Here is a 16,346-nt window from a genome sequence, read left to right as displayed (position 1 = left end):
CTCACTTCCCCTTATCGGTGTCTAGCGTGGTCACCAATCACAGCGTGTATTCCCATTAGAACAAATTTCTTAACTCTTGGGGCTTCAGCTTTATTTGGAGAATGATGATAATAATATTACCTATCTCATAGGGTTGTTGTGAAGTTTAAATGAGTAAATTCATGTAGAGCACTTAGATCAGTCCCTGACACAGTTATCTTGGGTAAGTCTTTCATAAGCAATTGAGGTAAGTTTTTTTTTGAAATTAAATACTAAAGAAATACACTATATTTAACCTTGACTGTGTCTAGTAATTCAGTTATGTAACTTTATTTAACTAAAAAAAAGAAGTGTTCCTGATGAACCTATGTAAACTTTCTATCAATAAGTATACCTTAAAATACCAGAACCTTTTATATGATTAAGAGTAAAAGGAAAACATTTTCTGTAGCAGCATTTAACTGGCTTGTTATTAACATTTCCTTATGGAGATAAAGTTATATAACTGAATTGCTAGCTTGAACTGAGCCTGAGTGCAGTGAATGTATTTTTATTATTGTTGTTAACTGCCATCACATTGGTTCTGATTCATAGCAACCCTTTATAGGGTTTCTGAGTCTGTAAGTCTCTGTGGGAGCAGAAAGCCTCATCTTTCTCCTGCAGAGTGGGTGATGGGCTCAAACCACCAACCTTATGATTCACAGTCCAGTGCTTATCCTTCTGAGCCATAGTGTTCCCAAGTATTTTCTTAATGCTCCCTATATTATCAAACTTTTTAATGAAACATTAATGGGATTGAAGTTAGTACATGCAGCTCTTTGATTTAAAAAGCAAGCAAGGTAATTGGAACTCTATTTCATAAGTTCAAGATTCAAAATTGACTCTTAAAACTCACCTTATTCATTTTCCTCCTAGTATAAGAATCTACAATATCTTTGATAAGTGTTTTTTTCCAACTTTGTTAAATGCTACCATTGACAAGAAGGCTGCTTTACCTTCATAAGGCCACTCTTTTGAATGTTTATCATTGTTAAAAACTCTTGTTTTGTATCATTGTTTTAGCAGCTTGCACATTCTTTTGATAAACATATTTTGAGCATCTGTTACATGTTAATCATTAGAGATACAAAGGGGCACTCTCTCTACCCTCCAGGAGCTCACAGTCTTGTGAGAGACAGATGCAAAAGACAAAACAAACAAAAAGGTAACTGCAATGCATTATTGTTTATGCACTGACACAAGTATGCACGGAGTGCTATAGAGGTGGGACACTTAAGAAATAATTGGGGTTAGAGATGCTTTTGAGGAGATGATTATTGAATTGGTCTTGAAGAATGAGTGAGACTTAGTTGAAAAAAACAAACAACCAAACACAGAATGGGAAGTTACTGGCTGAAACTATAGCATGAAACAGAGGCAAGAAATGGCTTGGACTCAGAGAGCTAAAAGTAATCAAAGACAAACAGTTCAGTTCAATTTGACTTATCCAAATGAGTTTGGCAGGAGATGAGAGTCTAGAAATAGGTTCGATCAAGGTGATTATTTTATTAGTTTAAGGACGTTGTCTGGCCATGAGTAATTTTTGAAAATAAAAAGGAGATACAGTGTAATTAATGGAGCAGGGTTATGGAGGTAAGGGATGAAATCAAGGTTGAGTTTGAGTACGTGGAGGAAGTACTTTCAATTAGATTGAAATCCCCTGTTTGGTTTAAAACATTTTATTATGAAAGATCGGGGTTTAAATTCCTTTCAAGGTTGTATTTCTCTAATCTATTTCTGACTATATTCATGGTGTATATTAATAACATAACAAATGTACTGTGATTCTGTCCTAAAGAAGATGTGTGACCATGAGAGATAAGTGCCTACCCTTTGTAATTCTAGGTAACTCTGCATTTTGGGGGACTAGTTTAGTTAGTTACAAATATCTTTATCCGGTTGTCAGTATACTAGTAAAACATCAAATGCAGGAGAGAAATAGGTCCTTTAGACTTGATTTACATTAGATTGCTAACTTGTGCTTTTTCTTTTTCTCTACTTTGCGCTTAGGTGCTGCTGATGGGTAAAAGTGGATCTGGTAAGACCAGCATGAGGTCTATTATCTTTGCAAATTATATTGCCAGAGACACACGTGGCCTGGGTGCAACAAGTAAGATGTTTTATCTTATTGTAAAGTCAGGTGATCTTAACTATTAATAATTTGCATAACCCATTTGGTTGCAATTGCTTGGGGACTGTGAGGGTTGAAGGATTTTTGGGGGGGCATACTTCCCCTTTTTGTATTTCTTCTCAGAAGAGTACATCCTAATTCTGATTACTACTGTTGAGGAGGTTCTAGGCTGCTTATGAAGTGGGATGCCATTGCACAACCTCCTCTCTGTTCTGCTATATCCTAAGCATAGGAACACTTTTGTATGTTTGTTTTGGTGACATGATGTTTGTTTTTAACTGTTGTTACATAAAAGGAAATTAGTTAGTATTAGCAACAATTAAAGTAACAATTCCTAAGACTTTTTAAAGCAGTAAATAGTCCTTGTCTTCATTAAAATGAAAATGAGCAGAGATAATGGTGGTAGTGTTTAACCTACTCTGTACTCTTGGTACTTCTCTTCTTGAATGCAGTTAGATGTTCTATTTGGAGTTTCAGTTCTGCCTTGGGAAATGTGGTTTGAGAGTTTAATCTGGCTTCTTTCTAAATCTAGACTAATTGGGCTGCCATGTCTATTAGGAGAGTTTTGAACAAAGTCCTCAGTCTCAGGTCCATATTGCCAGTTCATTCTGCAGTATCTAAGTATTTATTGATACTACCTTTCTTCCTGTCCTCTAGGTGAGGAAGGCATTGTTCCACTTAGCTCCTGAACTAGATTTCTAGCAGAATTATTAAGGTTTGAACACAGTGTTTTAAATTATATTTTACAAATACATTTTGTAAATACATTATGTTCTAGACCTTAGGATACAAATGAGAGAAAAAAACCCCCAACAAACGTTATCTCTGTCATCAGAGTGTTTGGAATATGTTGTTGACTCTCATAATTGGGGCAGCTTTAATTATTGAAAAGTTATTTTCTTAGAAAGAATCTCGAATCTATTTCCTTTTGTTTCTTTTAGTTTGTTCTCTTGAGCCTCAATAGATATTTGAGGATGGTTAATGTCTCAGTCTATTCCTTGTCTCCCAAATTTTGTCTTCCTGAAATTAAACATCCCCAATTCCTCCAACTATTCCTCATGTGACATGATTTTGAAGCATTTGTAAGACCTTTTTCAAGCTTGTCTATATTTTAAACTAAAGTGCTAAGACTTTAGCAGAAGTAATTTGATCAGGAAAGTGTGGGACAGGACTACTACATCCCTTGTTGTAGATATTATATTTTTGTTAGTAAAGTCTGGTCTTTTCCTCCCCTCCTTTTTTAGAATAGCCTTCATAATACTGTTGTTGTTGTTGTCAGGTGCCATCGAGTCGGGACCGACTCATAGCGACCCTATGCACAGCAGAACGAAACAATGTTCGATCCTGAGCCAACCTCACCACCGCTGCCACACCTGAGTCCATCAATGATGCCACCTGGCTGATCCATCTCGTTGGGGGTCTTCCTCTTTATCTCTGACCTTCCACCCTACCCAGCATGACATCCTTCTCCAACGATTGTTTCCTCCGGACAATATGTCCAAAGTAGGAGAGACGAAGTTGAGCCATCCTGGCCTCCAAGGAGCACTCTGGCTGCACTTCTTCCAAAACAGATTTATTGGTTCTTTTGGCAGTCCATGGCACTTTCAGTATTCTCCTCCAACACCACAACTCAAAGGCATCAATTCTTCTACGATCCTCCTTATTCACTGTCCAGCTTTCGCATCCATATGAGGCTATTGAAAACACAATGGCCTGGGTCAGGCGCACCCTAGTCCTCAAGCTGACATCTCTACTCTTCAACACTTTAAAAAGTTCCTCTGCAGCAGATTTGCCCAGTGCAATACGTCGTCTGATCTCTTGACTGCTACTTCCGCGAGTGTTGATAGTTGATCCAAGAAGAATGAAGTCCTTGACAACTTCAATCTTTTCTCCATTGATAAGAATGTTGTTTATAGGTCCAGTGGTGAGGATTTTTGTTTTCTTGACATTGAGATGTAGTCCATATCGAAGGCTGTGCTCTTTAATCTTCAGAAGTAAATGTTTCAAGTCCTCTTCACTTTCAGCGATCAAGGTTGTATCATCTGCATATCGCAGGTTGTTAATGAGTCTTCCTCCAATCCTGATGCCACGTTTTTCTTCATAGAACCCAGCTTCTCGTATTATTTGCTCAGCATACAGGTCGAATAAGTATAAATACTACTGAGTTATATTTAAAAACCTTAATTCCTTTTTACATATACTATTATTAAAATGCATATGATATGTTTCTATACCTTGCATTTATCAACTGTGAAATCAAGGAGAAATTATTTTATCTCTTTGGGTCTAAGTTTCCTTATCTGTAGAAGGATTGAATCCCCCCCAACCCCCTCATGCTCCCAGTGTTAACATTTTATCATGTAATTTTTATTTCATCTACTGATTCTTGCTTTTGACATACTAGCTGTCCTTACTAGCTTCTTGGACTTTGGACATTTGAAAACTATCTCATCTAGTCTTCACTAAGTCAATAATCAAAATTTCTGGTCAGAATAAGATCCTATAGGTTGTCATATCTCTAGAGACTTCCTTCTGCACGACATCTGTGGCTTTGGCCTCTGGAAACCCTACCTATACAAACTTCTCCCTGTCCTGATTTTCTTTATTTAAAGCCTTCTGTTCTTCCAAGTTAATTATCTGAGCCAGGTAACTGTGTGATTTTAGTAGATGGTGGAAGCTAATGTGTAGTGAACAGCGGTCATTTGCCAGACTTTTGTATGCTGTTTCATTTACTTTATTTCTCATATTAACTTTATTTTAATACATGAAGAAACTATGACTTAGATGTTAAGCTTACTTAGCTAGTAAGTGTTGGGGCTGGAATGTAAATCTATACTCATGTTGAATTCATTTTGCTATAGCTTATCTACCTTACCATATTCTAATAATTTAAAAAATGTTCACACTTTGTTGAAGCACCTGTATCCTAGTACAGCTGATATTTCTGCTTTTAGCTGAATTGCTGAATTATAAACCTGAGTCCAGTGAATAGTCCTGAAACAATAATTTTATAACTATTCAACTTGCTTAAAATAGTTTTGCAATAATCTGGCATCATTTTAAAAGTCTGAATAATAATGTTTTAAATTATATGAATTCACAATATTGAAGAAGCAGGCCATTTATTTAAGTATTTTTGAAGCTTCCTGTGTCCCAGGCACTATGAATGGGACAGGGCATCCCCTTGAGGATATCTTAAGTTACACCTTTATTTATTTTATTTGTTATTGTTGTTAAGTGTTGTCAACTTGTTTCCGACACATTAGCAACCCTGTATATGGTTTTCCAAGAGTGGCTGATGGGTTTGAACTGCCAATCTTAAGGTTACTAGTCCTGTGCTTATCGTACAGTGTCATAATATTTGGTTGTTGTTGTTAAGTGCCATCGAGTCGGTTCCGACCCATAGCGACCCTGTGCAGGGTTTCCGAGGGTGTAAATCTTTACGGGAGTAGAAAGCCTTATCTTTCTCCCGCGGAGCGGCTGGTAGTTTCGAACCGCTGACCTTATGGTTCACAGCCCGATTCGTAACCACTACGTTAGCAAACATTGTATCTCCTTAAAGGTAGTAAAATATACTTAGAAACATTGTGCTGGCCTTAATGCTTTTGTGTATCATTAGCTAATTGGTCATTGCTCTGGAGAAGTCTGAATTCTATTGCTAAACTTAAACACTAGTTCAAAATAGGTATAGTGCATTGATTTTTACTTCATATTCCTTTGTAGGCAGCTGCTGGTTTTCTTTAAAAGTAGTAAAAGGTTATGTCTTTTAAAATACTACATTGACTTTAATGTTTTAGTGTTTTCTTGTCTGTTACTGCTGAAAATGTCTAGTTTTGTTTTGTTAAACTTAAAGCCTATGGTGTTTTGAACTTCAACATAAGGATACAGAGTGGTGGTGTGATTAATTTATTAGGTGACTGTTAAAATGCATTTATTAGAATAGTAAACCTGTCATTATGATTATGAAGTATTTCATTCTAAAACACTGTTGACATCTCTAAAATGTCCTACCTTCTCAAAATTCTCTGCTCTCTTGGCTTTTATTTAATGCATTATTACTCTGGTTTTCTTCCTTCATCTTTGGTCATCTTTCCCCTTTAAAAAGAACATTACAACAACAACAACAAAAAGCTTTACCAGAGTATTTTCTTCATTTTGCCCCATAAATAAATGTGATTTCCCAAAGTTTTATGCTTGGTTCTCTTTAGATGTCCCATGACGATAGAGCATGAAGAGTAAGAGAACCAGAGACCATGTAGGAGATATGAGACTAAAGAAGGATACATGAAGCAGAAGTCAGATTAAAAAGTTCCTCATTAATCAAGTCAAGTAGTTTGAACTCAGAGTGGAGGACAACCTCTAGAGGATTTTAAATAGAGGAGTACTTTGAAATAATGGAGATTTGTATTTTATTATTTTTTTTTATTTTAATTATAAAAATTATACTTGTGAAAATATATTACAGAAGTATTGAAAGTCTACTCCTACCCTCACACTAAGGCCTTCTGGCATCTTTTTTTTTTTTTTTAGAAGTATGCAATAGTTCATATACAGAGCCATATTTATTTATTTATTTTTAAACAAGAGGAATAAATTTTACATTTATACTCTATCTGTAATATGGAGGATAGATTGGAAGAGGCTAGGGTAGAAACAGCTTGACTTGTTAAGGAGACTGTTTTAACAGACCATGTAAAAGATGACAGGGGCTTGGTTTGGGTTAGAGTGGTGGTAGTGGATATGCTGAAAAAAATAAATGGATTTGGGATGTATTTTAGAGGTCATGCTGATAGATTTGGGGGTGGGTGGTAAGGGAAAGGATAGACTCTAGAATGAAACTTAGGTTTTGGCTTACATAACTGATTAAAATCAGTATAATGGAGACTGAAATAGGATTAGATTTTTGTGGGAAGAATGGGGAGATAATGAGTTATACTTGGATATATTGAGTTTGAGATACCTGTGGTTCATTTAAGTGGAGATGCCCAATAGATTAGTCAGAAATGTAGGAGAGAAATCTGTACTAGACATACATATTTTTAAATTATCAATACCTAAATGGGAAGTAAAATTACATGAATAAATTAGCTGACCCAAGGGGAAAATACATGGAGAAAAGAGAATGTTGCTAAGAATGGAACTTCAACATTTAAGGGACAGAAAGAAGTCTAGGAGGCTATGAAGGAAATTTACCCAAGAGATCACAGATATGATATTAGAGGCCAAGAGAAGAAATTTTTTTGAGAAAAACAGAGTGTTCAACAGTGTCATGCAGGAGAAAGTAAGACAAAAGTCCAGTGCATTTGATAATGGGGACATTGGTCACTTGATGTGAACTGGATTTCAATCCCATGTACCCCTTATCTAAACAATCACTGAATCCTGTCACTTCTTTTGTTATTGTCTTTCCATTTCTCAGTAGCACTTCTTTCCATTTTTTTTTTTTTTTTTTTTTTTTTTTTAGTACTAGACCGTTTACATAGTCTTCAAATTAATAGCAGTTTAAGCACCTACTCTCTAGTAGACTCTGTTGGAAATACAAAGAAATGTAAGATATGATTCCTTTTCCAAGGAGGGGAAATAAAGGGGAAAAGGGAAGTAGTTCGAGCACCTGCTACCGTGCCAGGCACTTTACGTAGTCATTTAATCCTCATAATAACTGAGATCAGTAGTATGCTCCCCCCTTTTTGATAGAAGAGGAAATAGTCAGAGTTTAAGTGACTTCTCTCAGTCACACAGAGAAGTAGAGCTGGAATTTGAACTAAGGTCTCTGACTCCAAAGCCTATATTTGTTCTTATTCTTTTTTCCTTTTTTGTCCTATTATGTATTGCTGCTCATCTAATTTATGAGAAGAGTTATGCACAGAATTGCACAAGAGAAATGTTAGATATTAGATAATTTAAGCAACAGCTTCTAGATAGTTATAGAAGAAGTACAACTATGTGATTGATTATCACATAAATTTTATAGATTAATAATTTCTAGACTTTGAGAAATTTCCAGGATAAGAATTTTCATTATTCCTTTTTTTGATTTAGTGCCTGGCAGAGAGTAGATGCTTAATAAATGTTTGAATTATTTCAGAGGGAGAGGTGACAATAAGTGGGCATGGCCAGGCAGGGCTTTTAGAGGAGGTGGGATTTAAACTGTGTCTTAAAGATGAATATAATTTTTAAAAAAAGATGGGGGTGGCTTACTAGGTCGAAGAGCATAGTATGCAAATTATAGGGGGAAGGGAAGCATAAGGCAGAGGTCGCAAACAGGCAGCCTGCACACTGGATAAGGCTTGTAGGTATGTATTGTTTAGCCCATGCAGTGTTTTAGAAATATTGGAATTAGTTATCCATATTTAAAAGTTGCTATAAAAATAAGATTTCCCACCACTATTGAAAAATTTAAAGATCTAGTATTCCTTGGGCCCATATGCCGGCATGACAAATGAGCTGAGTAACTGCTACTTGTTCCCTACATCCCTTTGGGTGAATGTTTGCTCTCTATATGTGGTTAATTTTGATCATATACATTTACTGGGCTGGCCCCTAATAAGCAAGTTTGCGACCCCTGATGTAAGGTATGTTGGGTGTGGGGAGGTAGGGGGGCTGGGAAGGACTATAAATAAATTAAATTGGGATTTAATAAGGTGAATCACTGGAGACAATATAAAGGTAGATCAAAAACCAAATTATGAAGGATCTTGAATGCCTCCTTATAGGCATGGAGGAGTCATTGAAAGTGGAATGGGGAGTGACATGTTCAAAGTAGTGTTAAGAAGATGAGTCTGGCAGTAGCCAGGAGGGTAAAGTAGGTAAGGCTTTTGATGGGGGAGGTCAGTTATGGAGATGTTTTAATAATGTAGGCATGAAAGCCTTAATGTTGATGTTGTTAAATGCCGTTGAGTCAATTCTGACTGGTGTGTTTGAACCTTCAGCCTTGTGGTTTACAGTCCAGTGCTTATCCTACACTGCCACACCAGGAGTCCTTTAATATTGAAGATGGGTTATAAAATAAGGGTTGGGCGAAGTTGAGATGTATTACAGAGGAATATTCGACTGAGTTTAGCAATGAATTTAATGTGGACAGAGGAGTACGAAATGACTTTTTTAAATGGGAAGATGATAGGGTTGTTAACTGAAATAAGAAAATCAATAGAAGGAGATAGTTTGGTTGTTTCATGTTTGTTTTGTTTTGTTTGTTTTTTTGTTATTGTTTGACTTTTTTGTGGATAAGGTACTCACAGGTGGGACAGGGAAATCTTAAATGGTGAATGGCTCTATCTTACATGTTGAAATTTTAACATTTATAAAATTGATTAGAGATTGTTCCTGCTGTAAGTACTAAACTACTAATAAGTAACTTGACCTACAGCCAGTTCTGTAGCTCAGGGTAGCTTAAAGTTTAACTGCCCATCTTGCCCCTAAACCACACTACTAAGCTGAAAATCACCTTCTTGTTGTGGCTTTGAGCATTTCACTCCACTTTGGTCCTTCTAAATTCCATGGGTTAGTGCTTTGCTTATTTTGAATTTCACTAGATTTGTCATATTTATCTTCCAGTTGATGTCGAACATTCTCAAGTTCGATTTTTGGGAAACCTGGTTTTGAACCTATGGGATTGTAAGTATCATCTACTTACTTGTTTGTGAAGCCAGTAGCAGTAATCATGACATCTAGTATAATAAACATGGAGAATACCCCTGTAGTAGCTATCATCTACAATAGATATGTTGGATTGAAATTACTTCAAATTTGATACTTGCTTAAATAAACAGCCTTTTGTGTACTTTTGAAAATACCCCTTGTATGTGTGTGCCACAAGCTCCATATATGTAGGTATAGCTGTAGAATGGGATAGCTTTTTTCTCATTTGCAGGCAAAGAAATTAGGTTTCTCTTTCAGGCAACCTCACATCAATACTGAGATCTTAGATATCACACCATATCACCTTGTTCTTAATTATTTCACTAATTGTCTTCAGCAGTCTAGCTCTGTGAATTAAACCCTGAACTCATATTCTCCAGGTGAATTGTTTTTTGTTTGAAGAGTAAAAGCTCTTCTTCTCATAACCTAATTACTTACCAAGTAGCCTATCACAAATGCACACTCACTATCCCTGTTACTCTGATGTTGCTCCATACCCTATGATCATTTGCATCTCCATGCTGAGGCAACAGTACATGGTGCTTAGTGGTTAGGAGCTTACATTCTGGAATTAGACTTAGGTTTGTATCCCAACTCTATTATCTGTGTTATCTTGAGTAAGTCACTTAAATTTTTTGAGTCACAGATTCTTCATCTATACAATAGGGATAATAATAGTACCAACTCTTAGGATTGTTTTGATGATTAAGTAAGATAATATATACAAAAATGCATAGCAAAGCACCTTACCGAATAAATAGGTGTAATGCTGTGGGTTAATGTGCTGGACTGCAAAGTCACTTTGAACTGAAAGGTTGGCGGTTCAAACTTACCAGCTGCTCCTTGGAAACCCTATACAGGGTTGCTATGGGTTGTAATAAACTCAATGGCACTTAACAACAACATTGTAAGCTTAATAATTTCTAGCACCTAGTATAGAGACTAGGGAGTGCAGTGGCTCCATACGATAAGCACTGGACTGTGAACTACAAAGTGAGTGGTTCGAGCACACTGACTGCTCTATGAGAGAAACATGAGGCTTTCTGCTCCCACAAAGATTTAAACAAGTATCAGAAGCTCTGTACAGGGTCGCTATGAATTAGTATCAACTCGCTGGCACTTAACAACAGTAGACAGCCAAGGAGTTCTGGTAGCGTAGTGAGTTACAAATTGGGCTGCTAACTGCAAGGTCAGCAGTTTGAGTCTATCAGCCACTCTGTGAGAGAAAGATGAGGCTTTCTGCTCCTGGAAAGATTGACAGCCTTGGGTAGCTATGAGTCTGAACCGACTCTGTGACACATCGCTGCCACCACCACCAGTCAGAGCCAGCCATAGAATAGATGCTAATTGAATATTTGTTAAATGAAAAGCAAAATAGCCAAGTACTCTATAAGAAAATAACTTCATTACTACCAACAGGTGAATTACTTAACATTCAACTTGGAAAGTCTTTCCAGACAAACCCTTTGTTTATCCAGTTCTGTGAACCTTATCAAGAGACCTTGTTAGGTACAAGTTCTTTATTTTTAGTCAAAAATATATTATCTCCTTAAAAAAAAAAAAACATACAAAAAACAAATAAGGTAGCTGAAGTGCAGTGAGACCATGATACTGCTGCTGTTGTTGTTGTTATGTGCCGTGGAGTCAGTTGCGACTCATAGCGACCCTGTACAGGGTTTCCGAGGCTGTAAATCTTTATGGGAGCTGAATGCCTCATCTTTCTCCCGTAGAGCAGCTGGTAGTTTCGAACTGCTGACCTTAAGATTCGCAGCCCAATTCGTAACCACTATGTTACCAGAGCTCCTTATGATACTCCTAAGGTGATACAATTAATTAATAACAAAGTGCAGTACTAGAACCTAGGTTTAAGGCTTTTTTTTCACTGCAAAAGGCTTTTGTGAACTTCTTGAGAAATAATACACACCCTAAGGAGCAAGGAGCTCTGGTAGTGTAGTGGTTACGAATCAGGCTGTGAACGGCAAGGTCAGCGGTTTGAAACTACCAGCTGTTCCGCGGGAGAAAGATAAGGTGTTCTGCTCCCGTAAAGATTCACAGCCTCGGAAACCCTGTACAGGGTCGCTATGAATCGGAACTGACTCCACGGCATACAGCCACCACCAGTCAAGGAGCAAATAGCAACATTCTGATGAAAAGTTACAAGTGGAGTTTCATATAGTTTAGATTATTTGGCTATTTAGTATTTCATTCAACAAATATTCATTGAGTACTCTATGTCAGGTTCTGTGCTAGAAACTGGGGAAAATGAGAACAGTGTTAGACATGATCATAGCCCTCATAGAACTTGCTGTGTAAGGGTTGTGAGTGATATTAATTTAAAAACTCACAGTAATGCAAGTGGAGTCCTGGTGTGGTGCTGTGGGTTAATGCGCCAGACTGCAAAGCTATTTGAACTGCAAGGTTGGTGGTTCAAGCTCACCAGCTGCTCCTTGGAAACCCTATACAGGGTCACTATGGGTCGGAGCTGACTCAGTGGCACATAACAACAACAAAAATGCATGTAGTATTATATTTGTGGTGTTAAAAAAAAAAAAAGAAATGTATGAGTGGATTAGACCAAGAAAGTAGAAGTTAATTAGATGAATAGGTAGAGGAAGAGAATCTGCATGTGGAAAGACCCCATGTTTGCAATTGAAGAATTTAGAGGGTGTCAGAGTGTCTGGAACACTAAGAGGGCCAGAGGGTAGTAGAATGTGTGGTTCAAGAGATTAAGAAGATAAAACCTAAGGCTTATTTACCATTATTTGCCCTTTAAGTTGAAGCCTTAAAATGATCTTTTGCATTGATTAAAATGCTCATTGCCATCAAGTCAATTTTCAACATATAGTGACCCTGTATAGGATTTTAGAGGCTGTAATCTTTACAAGAGCAGAAGGATTCATCTTTTTCCCACAGAGCGTCTGGGAGGTTAGAATTGCTAGCATTGTAGTTAGCAGTCCAGTGTTTACCCTATAGCGCCACCAACGAAAATATAGCCTAAGCAGGAATGACTAAACTGAGCATTTATCATCTAGATTTGTTTTTTGTTTTTTTTTTCCTTACAGACAAGACACTTTCATGGAAAATTATTTCACTAGCCAGCGGGACAACATTTTCCGAAATGTGGAGGTTTTGATTTATGTCTTTGATGTAGAGAGCCGTGAACTGGAAAAAGACATGCACTATTGCCAATCATGCTTGGAAGCCATTCTGAAGAATTCTCCAGATGCCAAAATCTTTTGTTTGGTGCACAAAATGAATCTGGTACAGGAAGATCAACGGGATTTGGTAAGAAACAGAATGGATTGCTGCACCAAATGGTTGACATGCTCTGCAGACTTCTTTTGTAGAAGTATTTGTAAATTTGTACCATTAGTTTTTCAGGAAAAAAAGAATCTCAGCATAACTTGTCTCTTGACTGGTACATTTAATCAATTTGCACATAGTATAATTATTGATAAGTTAATTGCTTAATTGCTGCCATTTTTGTATGTGTGTGTAGTTTTTTTTTGTGATGCTATTGGTTTCTTTATTTCACATGATTTTCTGCGCTTGAATTAAATTTGTTTGTAGGTTTTCTTGTCATTTCTTTGTTATTGTTGTTTAATGTTTATGAAATCATTGTCTTCTTTTTTATTTTGGTAAAAAGATTTATTAATTTTCTTTGTGATTGCCCTGTATTTTCTTAATGTATTCCCTAGTTTAAAACAGTCTTATTTTATCCTGAAATCTACTTGAATACTTTCTTTACCAGTTGGATGTTTTGTAACTACACTATTTCCTCTTTTTTACTGTAGCTGTCATCATTACAAATTGTTATCTCTAGTTCTCTGTTTTCATTCTTGTAGGATTGTTTGGATACTTCTCTTTGGAGTCCTGGTGTGGTGCTGTGGGTTAATGCTCCTTTGAATTGCAAGGTCAGAGGTTCAAGCTCACCAGTCACTCCTCAGAAACTCTACGCAGGGTTGCTATGGGTCGGAACCAACTTGACGGCACTTAACAACAACAACATATCTGGTTTAGCAGTTCTGGTATTGCACTGTAGGATAAGCTAGCTCAGACACCAACTGCTCCTTGGAAACCCTAAACAGGTTCTGTGAGTCAGAAACAACTTGATGGCACTTAACAACAACAATATCTGGGTTGAATTCTGGGTGGTGTTATCATGTATTTGGTTTACTGTCCAAAGAACACCCTTTAGTATTTTTTGTAAATAGGTCTGGTTACTACAAATTCCTTCAATTTCTGTTTATCTGGAAATATCTTAATTTTACCATTACATTTAAGGGACAGTTTTGATGGGTATATGATTTCTTCTTGGCAATATTTATTTAAAATTTTTTTTGTATATATATCATCCCATTGCCTTTTTGTCTGTATGGTTTCTGCTAAGAATTCAGAGCTTTGCCATATTGGTTCTCCTTTGTAGGTAATTTTTTGTTTTTCCTGAGCTGCTCTCAGGATATTTTCTTTGGTTTTGGTTTTAGAAAGTTTGACTATGACATGTCTTGGTGATTTTCTTTTGGGGGTTTATCCTGTTTTTGATTCATTCAGCTTCTTGAATGCTTATATTCTTGTCTTTCATGATGCTAGGGAACTTTTCTTCCAACAACTCTTTGACAGTTTTTTTCTGTATTTTATATTTGTCTCTTCCTGTTTTGGAATTTCAGTCACCCATATGTTGTTCCCTTTGATGGCATCCCATATAAATCTTAGGATTTCTTCAGAATTTTTTTCCTTTTTTATAATTCTTCTTCTAGTAGACTAGTATTGATAGATTTGTCTTCAAGCTTACTAATTCAGCCTTCCATTAATTCAGATTTACTCCTTGACACTTTGAGTATAGTCTATGTTTCTTAAATATTAATATTCAGGGTTTTGTATTATTTATAATTTTTCATTTATTGCATCAATTTGTTCTTGTAGTGTTTTCTTGAATTTTTCTGAAGTTTTTTCTCTGTTATCCTTATTTTCCTCCAAAGCATTCTTGAACTTTTTCTCAATCCATTGAATCCTTTTGAATTTTTTGAATTTAATGTTTTATTGTGAATTCTGTGACATTTTACATGGGAGAATATTAGTTTTACATTCATCCAATCATATATTGTTTCATTGCTATGGTTACAGTCCCCTCCATGCATCATCAACACCAACCAAAGGGTATACCCTGCAAGCCTGCCCCCCCAGTCATCAGCACACAGCCCCTCTCCCTCTCTGTGTCTAAAGTCCCCAACTGCTCTGTCTCTCTACGTCATCTCTGCCTCCATCTCAGGCATCACTGCTTCTCTGGGTAGGGTCACGCTCTCCCCTCTTCTCCCTTGATGGTCCCGGGGACTTCTGCTCCTAGGCTGAAAAGTTAACCATGCCCCTCCTTCCTATAAACCTTTCCATTTCCAACCCTCACAAACAGTCCTGATAACAATTATTCACTATTGTATCACAAGAGACCCATCCGCATTTCATTTTATCAGCCCTGCCTAGACAGATTGGATACTACTCAGTGGAGATTCTACCTTCCTTCACGCCCTCTGTATCTAGGTTCCCTCTTGAAAACTTGTAAGCCAGTCACTTCTTGCCTTTGCAGCAGCAGCAGCACCACCACCACCACCACCCCGCCATTGTGGATAGCCAATGTCTGAGTTGCCCATCGCTGTCTACTCTGTGTATGGAGGGGGTGGAAATGATCCTCGCTGTAAGGATTTGTTCCCTCTTTTTAGCTACTGCATCCATAGGTGTAGGTCAAGTTCATCAAATTGTATCAGATTACTCTTTTTTTCCTCTTCTTTCTTCTTTTGGTTGAGCTCTGATGATTCATTCACTGAAGCCAGGTCAAGTCAGTATTATTTGCAAGTGTGGGTATTCTCGTGCATATGCCCTCTCTTATCAGCTGGATGCTTCACTCTCCACTCTAGGCCTCTGTGGCTATGTCACTGACTCTGGGCCCAAGAGTCCCCAGGTCTTGCCATACTGCTGGCCAACCAGGTCTCCACCTGGGTTCACAGAAGTCTATTGAATGTAGTAGGGCTTAGCTTTCAGCTTCATTGCTGTTTTTCCCTCATTTCCCCTTATCGGTGACGAGCATGGTCACCAATCAGAGCGAGTGTTCCCATTGAGTCTTAGTCTTAGAAGGGGCTTTACACTGAGGAGACCCGACCATTTGCGTTGATGTCTCCTGGGCAAGCACCATGCTTGTTCTTGTAGTAAAAGTTGGTCTGCCTATGTTGTTTTGTATTTTTCCTATTGGTTTTTTATTTCAAGAAGTATCTTCTGTTCTTTTAGTCGCTCCAGGCTGGTCTGCTCATCCTTTCAATTTGGAAATTTCCCATCACTGAAGATCTGGATGTAGTTCTGGCTTCCACCTATAATCTTATGTAATGCAGAGGCTCTGCAGGAAACCTCCTTCACTGGGCACATTGTAGCCCCAATTTAGGTGTACAGAAGACATACTTACAAGCTTTCTATGGTGATGTTTCTGGCTATTCCTTTCTTTCCCCCTCCAGTGTCTATTTTATAATATAATGCAAGGAAAACCAAGATTCAATAGACAGCCAAGCATCTTAAC

At 37.3% G+C, this 16,346-nt stretch overlaps 1 protein-coding gene across 1 annotated transcript in view; it reads left to right on the top strand.

The window, feature by feature from the left end:
• The window catches only part of RRAGB (Ras-related GTP binding B), a gene marked incomplete at its 3' end in the record, with an annotated part of 103,993 nt that overhangs the window by 3,201 nt on the left and 84,446 nt on the right, over positions 1-16,346 (top strand). The window contains exons 3-7 of the mRNA XM_006876500.1: positions 2,029-2,128; positions 7,614-7,697; positions 9,704-9,767; positions 12,450-12,452; positions 12,850-13,072. Of these exons, the coding sequence (XP_006876562.1) occupies positions 2,029-2,128; positions 7,614-7,697; positions 9,704-9,767; positions 12,450-12,452; positions 12,850-13,072 (474 nt within the window). The remainder of the gene's footprint in view (positions 1-2,028; positions 2,129-7,613; positions 7,698-9,703; positions 9,768-12,449; positions 12,453-12,849; positions 13,073-16,346) is intronic.

This window comes from Chrysochloris asiatica, unplaced genomic scaffold (assembly GCF_000296735.1).
Source record: "Chrysochloris asiatica unplaced genomic scaffold, ChrAsi1.0 scaffold00383, whole genome shotgun sequence".
Lineage (NCBI taxonomy): Eukaryota > Metazoa > Chordata > Mammalia > Afrosoricida > Chrysochloridae > Chrysochloris > Chrysochloris asiatica.
This window is presented reverse-complemented; position numbering and strand designations above follow the sequence as displayed.